Genomic DNA, 14,782 nt, shown 5'->3' on the forward strand with positions numbered 1-14,782 from the left:
AAGGCCTCCATCAGCAAAGTCTGTTGAGAAAATTAGTGATGCTTTATTAAGTGGCACTTATCAATGACAATGTCTTAAAATTATTACCATCAACAGAAATCCTTAGTATCAGAAGTTTTTCACTGAAATCTTAATGAACACCTTTGATACTTTGATTTTTTCCCAGATCTTTTGCAGACTGGGAGACTGAGAAAATGTCAAATCACTTAGTATAAAGATTTTTAATATTGCACTGACTTGAGATAGCATACTTTATTGCATTTCTTTTGGATCAAATTTAAGTTGTATTATTTAAATCAATGGGATCATTTCATCCACTTTATTAACAAAATTGAAATGCTTCAAAGTTTTAGTATGGTTTTGTCCAACAATCTATACCAAAATTAAAAGGAGTATTTGTTCAGCCTTGTAGTATACTGCAAAAGTGCAAGGCAAGGGCTCCATTATATCAAATCAGGGAATGAAAAACCAGCATCAGTTTTGTATCATTACCAACACATCAATTTGACAGTCTATTCAGCACCTGAAGGGTAGAGTCACTAAAAACACAAAAGATCGTATTTAACTGCATCTACTTAGTGGATTTTTATGAACTTGAGAGGAGAATGGACTTGTGCCTGAGTGAAAGAAGAGGAGCACATTTGCTGAACTGGGTTTTTACACTGGATCATTTGACTAACTGTGGAGGGCCAGAAAATGTCAATGAATGAATCAAGTGTAAAAATATTTTAACAAAAAAAGGACCAATTCCTGACATCTTGCTATCAACTTAAATCTCAGTGCATACTTCTGCTGTATTAGCAATATTTAATACCACATGGAGCAAATCCTGCTGCAAATGCTCAAAGTGCATAAGTGATATCATACCATGATGCACTGAATGCAGAGTGCCAGCTCACATCTAAACTATGGCTCAGTTCTGCTAAAATAGAGACTTATTTTCCTTCTTGTGCCGGTTTGGACAAATTTGGAGGAAAATATCCTCTGATAGAAGGCAGGTTACAACCATGCCTCCCCCTCCTGGTTTGGGGAAAAAGAAATTTTCCTCGGAGGAAAGTAAAAGAGATAAAAAACCTATTTATTTAACAAACACACAGGAAAAGAATAATAATAATGCTGAATAATAAAACCTCTTGCTGTGGAGAGAAATCCTGGGAAAATTTCAGAGTCCTTCCGTAGTCTCTCTACCCCTCCTTGGAGCTGGGTTGTGGTGGGCCCCCCTCCAGGGCCTCGGTGGAGACCAGAAAAAGAAGAGAAAAAAACAAAGTCCCAGGAAAACAAAGTTCAACTCTCCGTCTCCCTACAGATAAAAAGGAGCTGGAAAACCTGGCTGGAAAGCAAGCAGGGCACTTCCTCCCCTCTCACTGCTGTTAGAAGCAGAGGAGTCTGTGTATCTCTGTGTCCTTGAAACAACTGCTTTGAAAAGTTTGCTCGGTTATTTTTCCCTCTCCCCCCTCTCAGGCTCAGTTTAAAGGCACAGAAAGGCACAAAGTTAATTTCTGGGCATAGAGCAGCGATAGGGGATACACATCATAAAGTCACCCCAAGACACTTCTGGTTTTAATTTTAATTATATCTAATTATATCTATCTATATATTTAATTATATCTACTATAGGGACTATTTAAATTCTTAGATAAATTAATAAAAAGTCACCTGGCTTTGTAAGACCCCTCATCTATTCCCTGATACATCTCTTTTTGGACCATGCATTGCTGGTTAGGCTCCTCTAGATTAAAATATGTGAATTTTCCATTATTTCCATATCTGGTCAGCTTCAGGCACATGTGTAACTTCATTAACTTATGCCAAATTACCTACACACACCTATTTTGTTTCTGCTTAGTCATATGTTAATCCTGTACTCATAATGGGAGGTTTGGGTTTATTTTTTAATGGAAGTACCTCCATAGAAATAAACTCTTCAATAATAGCTTCAGTAGTGAAGCAAGGACTTTTGTAGGCTATTAATAAAGAGATTTTTTTGACATATGTGCAAAACACAATTATTATTTGAAAATATGTTGAAACTAATTTCAGGTACTGCCACCACATATGACTGTAATTATTATGAAATCATCTGAGCTTTATGTTGTCTATTGTTGTATCTAAAATGCTTTGAACAATTCAAATTCTTGAAAATTTGTAAGTTTTTACATAAAAATTCCATAAACTGAGACAAATTCAGTATTAATTTATACATCAGTAACTGTTCAGTGCTACTCAGTTCCAGGTGGGGAAACCAGCATTTTTAAAATGAAAAACTGAGTGAGTTCACAGAAGCAGAAGATATACTACCAAAAGAATACAGAATATACTTATACATAAAAATCAAGGATTTTTGAATGCATATTTTAACAAAAATCTTGAAAAATAACATAAATATATATCTTCCTATGACTTTGCATGAATTGGAAGTTCTATTTTGAAAAGTATTTAAGGACAATCTGGCAATACATTGATGATTTAAAAAAAAGCAAGCCATGAGCTACATTGTGTTATTTTCCTGGAGTGCTACTGTAGTTTCAAGATATCATTAAATCAGCACAAACCAACACTTATCATTTCCTGCACATTTTTCACAGTGAGCTGCATTCTGACTATGAGTAATCTGTTAATCTGTTCTTTGCCTCACAATCCATCGAAGTGACAGATTCATTCCATCCCTAATACATAATATCTTCATTTACTGTATGCCTTACTGGAACTTCCTTTTTTTTCCTAGCACTAAAATTGAGAAAATCACAAGCATATTTAGAAAATGCCTTTTCCCTTCCTCCAAACCACTTCAGCAAGTCCATTTTGCCAAACACTGCACTTCTAATGGAGGCAGGGACCACCTTAAAACCTAAATAATTTAATTGTCCATGAGTTAGTAACATGAGATCATAAAAAGTACAAGTACAACTGTGCAGGGAACACTTGAATCTGCTCTTAAAGCCTTAAATCTCTAAATGAACTATCTTAGGGGTGCTAGATCGGATTCAAGGATAACAAAGGAGATGTGAGTTCTACTTACTAAACAAGATATTTAGATAATGCTAGGTGCTACTATAGTTATGTACACTATAATCATGCAGACTGGCATTTGCTGAAAATCTGACCTGTCAATGCTTTCCAGTTTCTGTTTCATTATCAAAGTGGAAATGATGACTTTGTGCAGGTTATTAAAACCATACACAGTCATCTACATCTAAAAATATGAATGACCTGAATTTGGAGGTTTAACAACTTAGTAATTAAAATATTTTGCTATTTGGTCAATGTTTTGTAGTTAAATACATGAAATTTCTATCATAGCTTTGTTAAATGGAAGGAACATTTAATTTTATTTAAAGACTGAAGCTTTAGATCATCACCATGTTAGTTTGCTGTCTAGATTATAGTCTTGATATTCACTAGCAATATAAATGGCACTAGTAGAGAAAACCACTGTTTTAACATCTGATATGAGTAAAGTACTAGCTCTTTCTTCCTTGCTAGTTGTGATTCATTTATCAGAAGATCAGCTGTATAAATTGGAAGTAATGAATTTGCAAAGGTCTGTCAAAATTCCTTTGTGTTAATGTAATCTAAGCAAGTAAATTCTAGTAACTACATTAGATACTCATTGATAAGTGAATCAAATGGATTTGCACATATAATGAAGTGTTTTTTAGGTAGGATGTACTTACTTCTTTACATATTTTTAACAATTAAATAAAATTAAAAAAAAATTCCATTTTACTGTTCTACCCGTTCAGGAAGCATCTGAATCTAGTGACTTAGAAGTCTTGTTGCAATTAAAGTAATTCCTTTTTCCATAACTAGCCACCAACAGCATCTGACTGTTCTGTGCACTTCCTAAGGCTCTCAGAGTTTTCAGAAGATGGACTAAGACTTTAGGTGCTGACTTGTGGCTGGACCAAAGCAACCCATCATCCATAAACACTGGAGATGCCCTGGAAAAAGCCACACTGGCAAAGGGCCACAGCAACAGTTCAGCTGAGTATGGGAAGAGAGATTTCAACAGTCTGGAAACAGGGATCTCATCCTTTCAATCTGACATATCTGAGAGGTAAAATCTTTTACTGCCTATTGTCCATCTTAACATATAAGCAAGGCCTTTGTTTAAATGGCCCAGGAATATCCAGAAAAAGTGTGTGACTGACAATAAAATTTTTCTCAGTAAGTCCTGAAGCTAAAAAAAAAAAAAAAAGAAAGAGAGATACAGAAAAAAGAGATAGACTACCTTACATTGACATGGATGTAACAGCATGTTGGAAAGTATTTGCCATGTTTTATATTTAAATCCTTAGTGCGTATGCTGCCACATTTTTCCTTGTTCTTAAATTCCCATACAAGGGAAAGCCATTTTTGGATTATTTTAACAAGCTTTAACATGTTAGCCACTTGGTTCTCCATAACCTTTCTGCAGCTAGGCTTTTTACCATCATGATTAAAAAATGTAACCTGTTCAATTAGATGGTTCCTTTGCCATTTGCTTCTTTTGTCATGTTCTTTTTCATGCACATTATTGCCTGACAAATGCAGCAGAACTTCGCTAATTCAGATTAACGACTGGGAGATCTACTGCAAATTACTTTATTTTGTGGGTAAGTAACTGAACAAGTAAAATAAAAACCAAAGTACATTTTGTGATACATCGTTCTTGTTCAATTACTTTGACAACTGTGGTGTAATTTTATACTACTTCATAATGTAATATTGTCTGTTTTGCAGAAGTAATGGGATTGTATGACCTTGATCTTGTAATGAATCATAAGAATAAATATGCTTCTTTGTTTGAAAAACTCAGTCTTTAAATGTGCTTCTTAACTAAGTAATTCTGCTATTCAAACCTTTGCATGGAAATACAAAGGCCTCTTGTGCCTGAATTTCACACCCTGCATGAGGGAGAGGTTCTGCTGTAGTGCAAACAAATGTCATAGCTACAATCCCTCATTTACTGCACCATTTCGTAGGTGAGTTTAATTTTACAGAATCTCTCAATGGTTTAATAACACATGCACCAGCTATTGCAATGTTTAATTTTCATCTGGGATGGATGAGAGTAATTGAATGGTAGTCTCAAAGATACTTTTAATATTTGAAAGTTTACAGTTTACAGTAACGTTTTATGCTGGAATCACTGATATTATGCAAATTATGCAAATTTCAGGTGCCATGATAATGGCAATATATATGGTAACAATAGGTTCTAAAAAAAGGCTTCTCTAGAAGAAAATTTCAAAGAAAGAGAAAGAAATAATTTATTCCCTGAAACCAGCAGTGGTCAGAATGCACAGAAAGAGGCGTTCATTACATTTACATCTAATTTATATTTATAACTAACATACCTAAATTTTACCAGTCATCAAGTTTGAATATAATTAAAAAATACTTTTAGTTAAAAGTGCATGCTTATACATTTCATGATTCATTACCTGAAGTACTGTGCATGCATGTCATTACAAAAATAAAAAAGTCACATTGTTGGATAAAGTAGCAACTGAGGATTTGGGTTCTGTTTTTTTCCTTAAGGTAAAACCAACAACTTTATTTTTGAAAACTTATTGTGCTCCTCAGACATGCCACTCTCCATATCAACGAAACATTATGTGGTGACAAATCTCAAATCTATAACATTTGCCATAAAAGGGATGAAAATATTATTTACTTTTCTTCGGGTCGACTGTGTTGCTCAGTTTTTTTGTTTTTTTTGTTGTAGAGGAAAGAATAATGATGACATCCCAATCAGTCTCACATAAAAAATGTAGGTTACGATGACAAGCCAACCTGCTTTTGTCAGCTTGTAACAAGCCCACTTGAAGGGAAGTCAGTGGCTCTTAATCATTTGTCAGAGGCTGCGGGCCTTATCAGCTGATTTTAGATAAAAGAAACTGAAAAAGAAACATCTGGGTAAAACCTAATTGAAAATTTGGCCATGCACATCTGGCATGAAATTATTTAAATAAAATATACTTCTTGTGAAAGGATACTCAATTAAATGTTGAAATATTTGTGCCATACTTTAGTGCAGTTTCTGAGGAACAACTGTTTGAACAAGAGGAATGAATTTTATTTGGTAGTTTGGGAAGAGCTGAGTAGGATGCCAAGACAGGATCTAGTGAGGCAATGTTTATAAAGACAGGGTTTTTCTAATAAATTGAAAACTTTCTCTAAGGTAGAAAAACCAGCTTTTATCAGAAATAAATTTTCTGGACAGCATCTGTTGAAGTTTATAAAAGTCTATTAATAAATTAGGTTCAAGTGATCTTTTTCAGAGAGCAGCTCTGCATTTCACAGTTCAGTATGGCTGAAATTGTAAAACACTTACTATCTTCCAGGAATTCCTTTAGTGAAACTTCCAAACCTTCTATGACACACAAATAGTTTGGATGACAAAATCTTATGAAGCAAATGCTGGTTACACAGAAAATTCTAGTCCTTGCACTGGAAGAAGCAACAATACAGATAGTTACAGCTCCCTATTTGGAGAGAAGAAAGCAATTCCCGAGTTCTGCCAGGACCACACAGCACATCAGTCAGTGGGAATTGCATGGCCAGGGCCGAAACACTGCACACCACCTCACTCTTCTGGCTGTGCAGCCTCTGCACTCAGTCCTCTCCTTTCATTAACTGGTTCTCTGCCTTGCAGAGCAGCACGAGGTGAGGTGATTTGTATGGCAGGAGCAATATTCTTGGCAGACTTATGACCTTTACCCAGTGGAACCAATGGACAATGAGTCGAGCTGAGTCTCTTTATTGACTGAATTTCCATTACCTTCACAGGCTTTCTTTCCTGGCTTGTCCTTTTATCTTATTATGGACAGAACCTACATTTACTGGACAATAGCTTCCACATTGGGCTCTTTTCATTTCCCAGAAAATATCACTACTACACTTTTTAAAATTAGTCAAGACCCGTTCTTCACCCCTCCTTACAACAAACTATTTGTTCATTCAGTAAATGCACCATGTAACTGTCTTTCTACCATAGCATTTACACCCACACACCTAAAGGGGCTGTATCAATTTTTCAAATATTCTATGTGTTCCCTACAAAGCTGTAGTAGGCTTACAAAGCTTTAGACATTTTCTAGTTGCTTATACAGGATTTGTTAAAATTGCCTTTAAAAACAATTTAGGAACTAAGTTATAGAATTACCATTAACTTTATTTCCTTCTTATTTAGGTACACATCCTCTGCGAAAAACATTACAGAGTTTTCAATTATAAATGAAAGGTAACTATGTGAATAATGGTATTCAAGTCACATCATCTCCAGTTTTTATATCATGATGCAAACTGACCTCATAATTTTGTCATCTTCTGTATTTACAGCCCAATAACGCTTTTCTGGCAGTTCACAAGGGCTACTGAATTTACGAGGCACTTGCAAGTCAGGTATTTTATGAATACCACCTGCATTTCTCGAAAATGATTTCTAGGGAAATTTAAGTCTACTGTGTGTACTGGATTAAAATTGCATAAGAACTAAGTCATAAATTACACTCTTTTGTTTTAAATTTTATTATATGGAAATACAAGTTTTCATTTTGATCATATTAAGTTGATATGATGAAACACTTTATTTTTACAGATGATGGTGTTTATTTGTTTTTTTCAGTATATAAAATGTACCAAGTACCAAATTGCTTTAGCACATGCATAAAAATAACTTAATAAAACCTGACTTAACCAATGTATGGGCAAAAAGAAGACAAACAACATAGCTTGCACTAAAATATAGGCAATTCTAATGTCATGAGCATTATAAAATCAATTTTGGAATAAAGAGTCCGAAGTTCTGTCTCAGGGTACCTCCTGTTGCACTCTGTGGACTATAGTCAATGATCTCTGTCCACTTCATCCATTCAACAACTCATAAGGAGATGGTTCCTTTGACAACCCGAAGCAGAGGGGTTTTCTAGACAAACATAGGTACTTTGACTTGCATGTGAAAGGGAGCAGGAATCCAGGATTATTCTTTAACTCCAGTAATGTCTCGGAAGTATATGGCTGCATGTTGCAATAACTGATGCATCTGGGTGAACTTGCACAGAAAGTTTCATATTGTTCAGTTCATAAAATCTAATCAGAAGATTTTGAATCCATAAAAATATGGATGGCAAGTGATTCAAGTGGCTGAAAACATCTCTGTGAGGAGAAACATCCTGCACAACTGACTGACAGTGAGCTCTCATAAAACATTTCAGACTTGGTAAAATATAAAGAAGTTGTATCTGAAATGTCCTCTCCTCCTACCCCTGCCCCCCAAAACACATACATCATTCAGTTAAAACTCGGACAAGCAAAATCCACATTAATGACACCAAGTGAAAGTGAAATAGGACTGCTTTTAAAAATTAGTACACCTCTTGTTCAGGCAGTTGAAAAATTGACAAAGTGATGTGAGGGTTTCACAGGTACAAAGGAGGTCTGAAACTGGACAATTAATCTTGATTGTCTCAATAGTCTCAATCTGATTAATTTTCCCTAGTCACCTTCTCTCCTTGTCATCTCACTTTACATTAAAGTCACAGGGATTTTGTTGCTGATTCCAAAAAAAACCAGATCAAGCCAAAAACCTGACAGACAAAATATGCTGTAGACAGGATCCCTTTGCTCTACCCCAGAGTGTTGTAACCCCCACTCCTAACTGGGATATCTATTGAAAAAAAACCCTTTCATAATAAGTAGCATTAAAATCTTTTGGAACAAATTGATTCCCTGGCACCTACAGTCACATACAGAATTCTAGTTCTAAGCCTTCAAAGCAGAGAGGGAGAGAGGGAGAAAGAAATAGATGAGAGTGTATGTATGTGAGATGAGGACGATTTGCTGAATCACACATCAAAGCAGATGTAGGAGCAAGGCCTGTGTCAGATATTTTAAATACACAGTGGTACATCCAAAACATGCAGAATTCGGTTCTGTGTTCCCGGACAGCTCAGGCATACTGTAGACAATGACTAAAATGAGCAATAAAGCCCTCTGAGAGGAGGTTGCAATTGAAAAGAGATTGAAGATTAAATCAAACAGTGTCACATTTAATATTCAGAACACTCTAACTGAATCCTTACTGCCTGGGCTATAAATGGAACCTTACCGTGGGCTGGAATGAGAAAGTGGGCTCATTTCTTTCTGATGGTGATGCTCCTGACTGACGGGCTATGGAAAACAAAAAATAATAGATTGTTTAGAAGTATGTCAGAGACCTGGTATGAGCATACACATTTGCAGCTTCTGATACTAGAATTTTACAGTCTTTTTTCTTATCTGTGAAATTAAAAATGGATATTCTGGTCCAAACTGTACAAAAGCACGACTTTAACGATGATCTTTGTCTGGGTGGAAATACATATAAATTAAGGAGTTGATCACACAGTCATTTCTGTGCTGCCTGTGAGAGTGTTGGGATAGTCAGGAAACTTCAGAGATGGGGGGTGGTGAAGTCTTGTCTGACAGAAGAGTCTGGATTGAATATGTGTATGAAGCATGAGGAAGGAACTCTTAGTAGGATCTGTGAAGAACGAACCATTTTTAAGAGTAGAAAACACGAAGGGAGAGGTAAGAGACCTGGTACACCAGGTTAGAAGCACCAATAGCAGTTATTTTAGCAGTCCCAAATGAAGATTACTGAAGCACATATGATTCTCCATGGCACTGCAGCTTTGAAGCCTGGATTAAGCTGTTCATGAACAGCTAACAGTGGACTGTATGAATATTCATACAAAATACAATAATTTTCCAGTCTTCAAATCTTACCTACCCATTGTAAGTACATGTCCCAAAAGTTTCAAACTACATTTGGTTTATGGCATTAAAAAGAGTTATTTGCAAGAAAAATCAATATTCATAAACTGATGTAAAAATTCAAGAATTTCAAAATCCATAAATACATTTTCTCCCAGAATATATGTAGTTCTACCAGAAGAGACTTCCCCTGCCATTATCACACACCTCAATCACACACCTCAAAAGCAATTCTAAACAAATCACTGAAGGAAATGCAAAGTAAGTGAAAATGTAAGCATACACTAACAATACTTATACAATTTAGTACACAAAATGCTAAAATAATAAAAAGTGTTATGAAAGGATTCTTTTTAAAAAAGATCAATATAAAAATGAGTATGTTCTCATGGTTTCAGAAAATGGAAAGGGATGTTGTAAAATACATGTTCAGGATGAATGACATCCTAATTACTACCAAATATGACTCACTGCCTGGTGGTGGATAGTGCAATTCCCAGATGACAGCTCATGGAAGACTGAGGACAAGACAGAGAGTGAATTAGTCAGTCTATGAACCAGAATATCTGTCTAAATAATTTTTGGTCTTATTTCATAGTAAAGAATACTCTGCCTCAGTTTTGCAATTTGACTTGATGTGAACAGATCCCTCCAGGGGCTGTCAAACTGAGCTCACAGTTGGCATAATTCTGGGTTTAAATAACATTCCTCTTGTCTGTAAGACTTCAGTTCTGCCAGACCATTTCTGTGTTAAGTGGCCTTCTTTTCTGAAAACTCACAAAGGAGGCCAGAAGACCTTCCACAAATTAGGTATGAACCTGGAAGTACTCTTTCAAATATTTTTCAGATCAAGACTTATGTGACTGAATTTATATTAAGGCAGTTGCTTGTGGAACAAGTAATCTTTCTTCTCTGTGAGTACTCCTTACCCGAAAGACATGTCTTAGTGGTGGGCATAATGTGGATTCTGCTAATGCAACATTATACCACCATTATACCACTACAAGCTTCCAGGATGTATCAGTGAGCAATTAGGAGAATCTTCCTTCTCCTTTGCATTTCTGACTGAGAAACAGGGATCATATGCAGTAAGAAATCTTGAATTCTCTTGTAGACAATCTTTCTCCAGAATGTGTTGTATTTGAATTGATGTCTGAAGTGTGGAAACAACTATCCAAGAAGCTGAATGGGCCAATTCTCTGACAGGGCAAGGAAGTCTTACAGGATCTCTAGAATAAAGCAAGGCATTTAAGCAGAAATGTCTTGTAAGCGTTGCAAATTTTCTTGGATAATGTTTATATGTGTGGGTATAAACCTCACATTAAACTCTGCAATATATAGAACTGTGTCTTTCATAGTGTTGCAAAGCTCGCATGGATTTTCATAGGTCTTAAGATTTAAGAAAACATTCAGGTAAGACACCGTCAAATAAAATATTTTAAAATATTTGGCTCTACATACACATAGCATTGAATTGAAACTGTGCCCCACACACATTTTACAAGGGCTTACAATCCTCCTTCAAAGTAAACCCATTTTAAAGTAGCAGTTTTTCATATTTATAACTGAAAGTTATGCTGGGTAGTGTGTAATATTCAAAGTGATTTTATTCTTTTTTGGCTGTCATAGTTTACAGCAGCTGATAAACCACTTACATTTCAACATTTTCTCCTGACAGCATATATCCAGTTCTTGGTAAACTATCATAGAATATAAAACCACAATTTTAGTATATCTATTTTGTACATGTTTAAGAACATCTGTTCTAACTGCAACTCAGTAATGTGATTGATCTATGTGCCTTTACATTCACAAGGGTTTCTCAGATTCATTAAAGTCAGTAACATGACACTCTTCAATGAGTCTGGAAATCAAGACAAAAAGTTTAAGTGATGAAAAAATTAAACTCACTTAGAATGTACTTTATATATAAAATAATGGTTGGATACATAAATTCATTATCTAACATAATTATACCCTGTGTTGCCTTGCAAAACATCAAAGGTATTTCAAAATTAAAGATACACAAAAAGCTGCCTTCTGGTGGTGCTGTTGCCATAGATTCCAACTAAAGGACACAAATGTATAAAATGAAGAAAAATTTGGAAGAAAATACTCCTTATTTATCTTTGAAAAACATAAGAGAAAGAAAGCAATTGATACTACTGATTTAAAGAATCAGAAAGATACAACCTGGAAACACATGTAAGCATGAAAGTTTAATCATGACAAGAATTTCAAGCTGTCCTTAATTTCTCAAATTCCAATATGAGGATTATTTCTATTTCTTTTCCATATACTGCAGTGCTAAAATAATTTACCTATGCAACTGGAAGATGGCTACAGATCTATATCTATCTCTCTCTCTCTCTCTAAACTTTTCTGCAGTTTGTATGTCTGATTTTGGAAGGATTGAGCATTTGAAAATTCTCTTAAATGATGGTGGTACTAACGATCAGGGACATAAAAACAAATCTGCTTTTATTCTACACATATATTTTTTACATAATAAATATATATAAGGAATAAATACATGTATAAGAAACAGTTCTTTATAAAAACTGGAAGCTGAAGAAATGATGAGTTTACTAGTATTGGGGGATGAAAGCATTGAGAGCAGCCCTGTGGAGAAGGACTTGGGAGTATTGCAGGATGAAGAACTAGACATGACCTGTCAGACCAGAGTGCCAATTGTATCCTGGGCTGCATCCTAAGGAAGCATTGGCAGCAGGTTGAGGAGGGAGTTCTGCCCCTCCACTCTGCCCCTGTGAGACCCCACCTGGGGTACTGTGTCCAGCTCTGGGGTCCTCAGCACAGGAAAGACATGGACCTGCTGGAGTGAGTCCAGGGTGGGGCTGCAAAAATTATCAGAGGACTGGAAGATCTCTCCTATGGCGACAGGCTGAGAGAGTTGGGGTTTTCAGCATGGAGAAGAGAAGGCTCTGGAAAGGTCCTACTGCAGCCATTCAGTACCTAAAGGAGGCTTTACAAGAAAAAGGGGGACAGAGTTTTAGCAGGGCTTGTTGTGGTAAGACAAAGGGCAACAGTTTTAAACTAAAAGAGGGTAGATTTAGACCAAATGTTAGGAAGAATTTTTTTACATTGTGGGTGGTGAGGCATTGGAACAGGTTGCCCAGAGAAACTGTGACTGCCCATACCTACAAATGTTCAAGGCCAGATTGGATGGGGACCTGAGCAACTGGGTCTAGTGGAAGGTGTCCTTGCCCAGTGCTAGGAGTGACGGATTAGATGACCTTTAAAGGTCCCTTCCAAACCAAACTATTCTATAATTCTATGATTTTAGGTCTTACAGAAAGACAATGCCTGACTAAAGGCTTTTTCATGTCAGCTAACCATTTAAATACTGGCACAGCATTGCTACTCACGTCTTCTGAAGCGTTGTAAGCATATCAAAATATACTAACATTTAACATCAGCATACCAAAGTTTCCCCAACTACTTTTTAAAAGCTTCTGTGTTGAAAGAATGTGGGGTGATTAAATAATCACCTCCATTAACAATTGTTGTTAACAGCCTTCTTAGATACCAAAGGTCTACAGAGTGAATTATCCCCCTCACAAAGATAGTCTGCATTTTTCCAAATGCTGGAACAGAATTACATCAAGCAGTGTCCAACACACAAATCCATACTCAAAAAACTTCTATTGTATCTATGAATAGCTGGTGCTCTGGCTGATATCTCAGAAAGGAAAATATGAAGTGAAACAGCAGATGCTGGGGACTGACTGACACTGTTCAGAGTTCTCTCCATAAAGGCTGAGGTAAATGGATAGGGAAGACGTGGAAAGCTGAATTTCTTTGTTTTTGTGAGGAACTAAGTGGTTAGTCTTTATCTGAGAAAGATTAGGTTTCTTTCCTAAGTTATCCCTCCTTGAAAATGAGTTTCTTGCCATTTAATCTTAAAATAATCTCAGTGTCCACCTTGCAAAATGCAGTGGAGAAACCTGCTAAGGCTGAGTGTGTAAGGCACAACAAACTCTTCGGTCAGCTGAATGAAACGTGAAAAACTCTCTCAAAGACAAAATCTTGCCTTTTACACTTGAATTATGTAGAGAAAGATGGCCATAAAGGGCTGTTATGAAAAACTACAATTATATTAAATTGCAATTTATATTACTAACTTATTATGTCTAAACACTTTTTTTGGATTGAAGCTACAGAAGTTGATCAAGGCAGTAAGATCAAAGAATAGTCTTTGCAATCACATTGTGCTTCACTGAACACTGAAGGAGTACATTTTACTTTAAAAGTTCGTTATGTTTTAGTCATGTAATTTGTATTAACCAAACCTGATGTGTCTAAATATTCTTATCAATTTCCTTATAATTAAACTACTAAAAAATTAATGAGACTGCTATTCTCTATATTTAATTGACTTCCATTTGCCTAGTCTTGCAGATCTGAACCATGTTTGAGCCTATTTAGTAAGTACAGAGAAAACACATTGGAAATATCATTAAATTAACAAAATGTGTAATGGAGATGTATATCAAACAGTTAATACCAACTAATGTTTCTCTGATGTCCTGCAAAAGAGTACTCTGTAAATCAAGTTCTTATTTGTACAATTACCCACTTATCAATACATTTCTTCTGTTTTGAAACCTTCATTTAACAGGGTACTCCAAAGTTCCAGCACTGTGTTGATAATTCACTACAGAAAGTTGCTGCTACAGGCCTCTGTTTGGACCCTGTAGAAACTTGAAGGTAATTTGCACCTAACATTTTAGAGCATTTACTCTGCAATAGTTTATATTGGGGCAACACAGCTGCGTTTACTCTTCTAATGATGGATCTGCCTCAGAGTTGTGCTGTGCGCTTTACTTAAGCCACATTCATTGTTTATTATTGCTTCAACTGTAATAAAATAACAGCTATATTGCTGATGTATAAATAGAGCATGAGGTTATCTAGTTTTACAGCAGCTCCTGCTAGTACCTTTATATAGTTCCTGAAATGTTGTTCTGTGCTTTCATACATTCAATACTTTTTGGTGTACTGCAACAAATACTCAGCTTCT

The 14,782-nt window shown here is 35.8% G+C and overlaps 1 protein-coding gene across 5 annotated transcripts in view; it reads right to left on the bottom strand.

Annotated features, from left to right (window-relative positions):
* The window catches only part of CFAP20DC (CFAP20 domain containing), a 68,753-nt gene that overhangs the window by 6,485 nt on the left and 47,486 nt on the right, over positions 1 to 14,782 (bottom strand). For 4 of the 5 annotated variants that reach the window (XM_069027735.1, XM_069027733.1, XM_069027734.1 and 1 more), the window contains one exon: positions 9,095 to 9,156. In XM_069027735.1, the coding sequence (XP_068883836.1) occupies positions 9,095 to 9,156 (62 nt within the window). Of the gene's footprint in view, positions 1 to 9,094; positions 9,157 to 12,335; positions 12,725 to 14,782 lie in introns of those variants that run through there. The other variant, XM_069027736.1, reaches the window with a different exon arrangement.

This window comes from Aphelocoma coerulescens, chromosome 12 (genome assembly GCF_041296385.1).
Source record: "Aphelocoma coerulescens isolate FSJ_1873_10779 chromosome 12, UR_Acoe_1.0, whole genome shotgun sequence".
In the NCBI taxonomy this organism is placed as follows: Eukaryota; Metazoa; Chordata; class Aves; order Passeriformes; family Corvidae; genus Aphelocoma; species Aphelocoma coerulescens.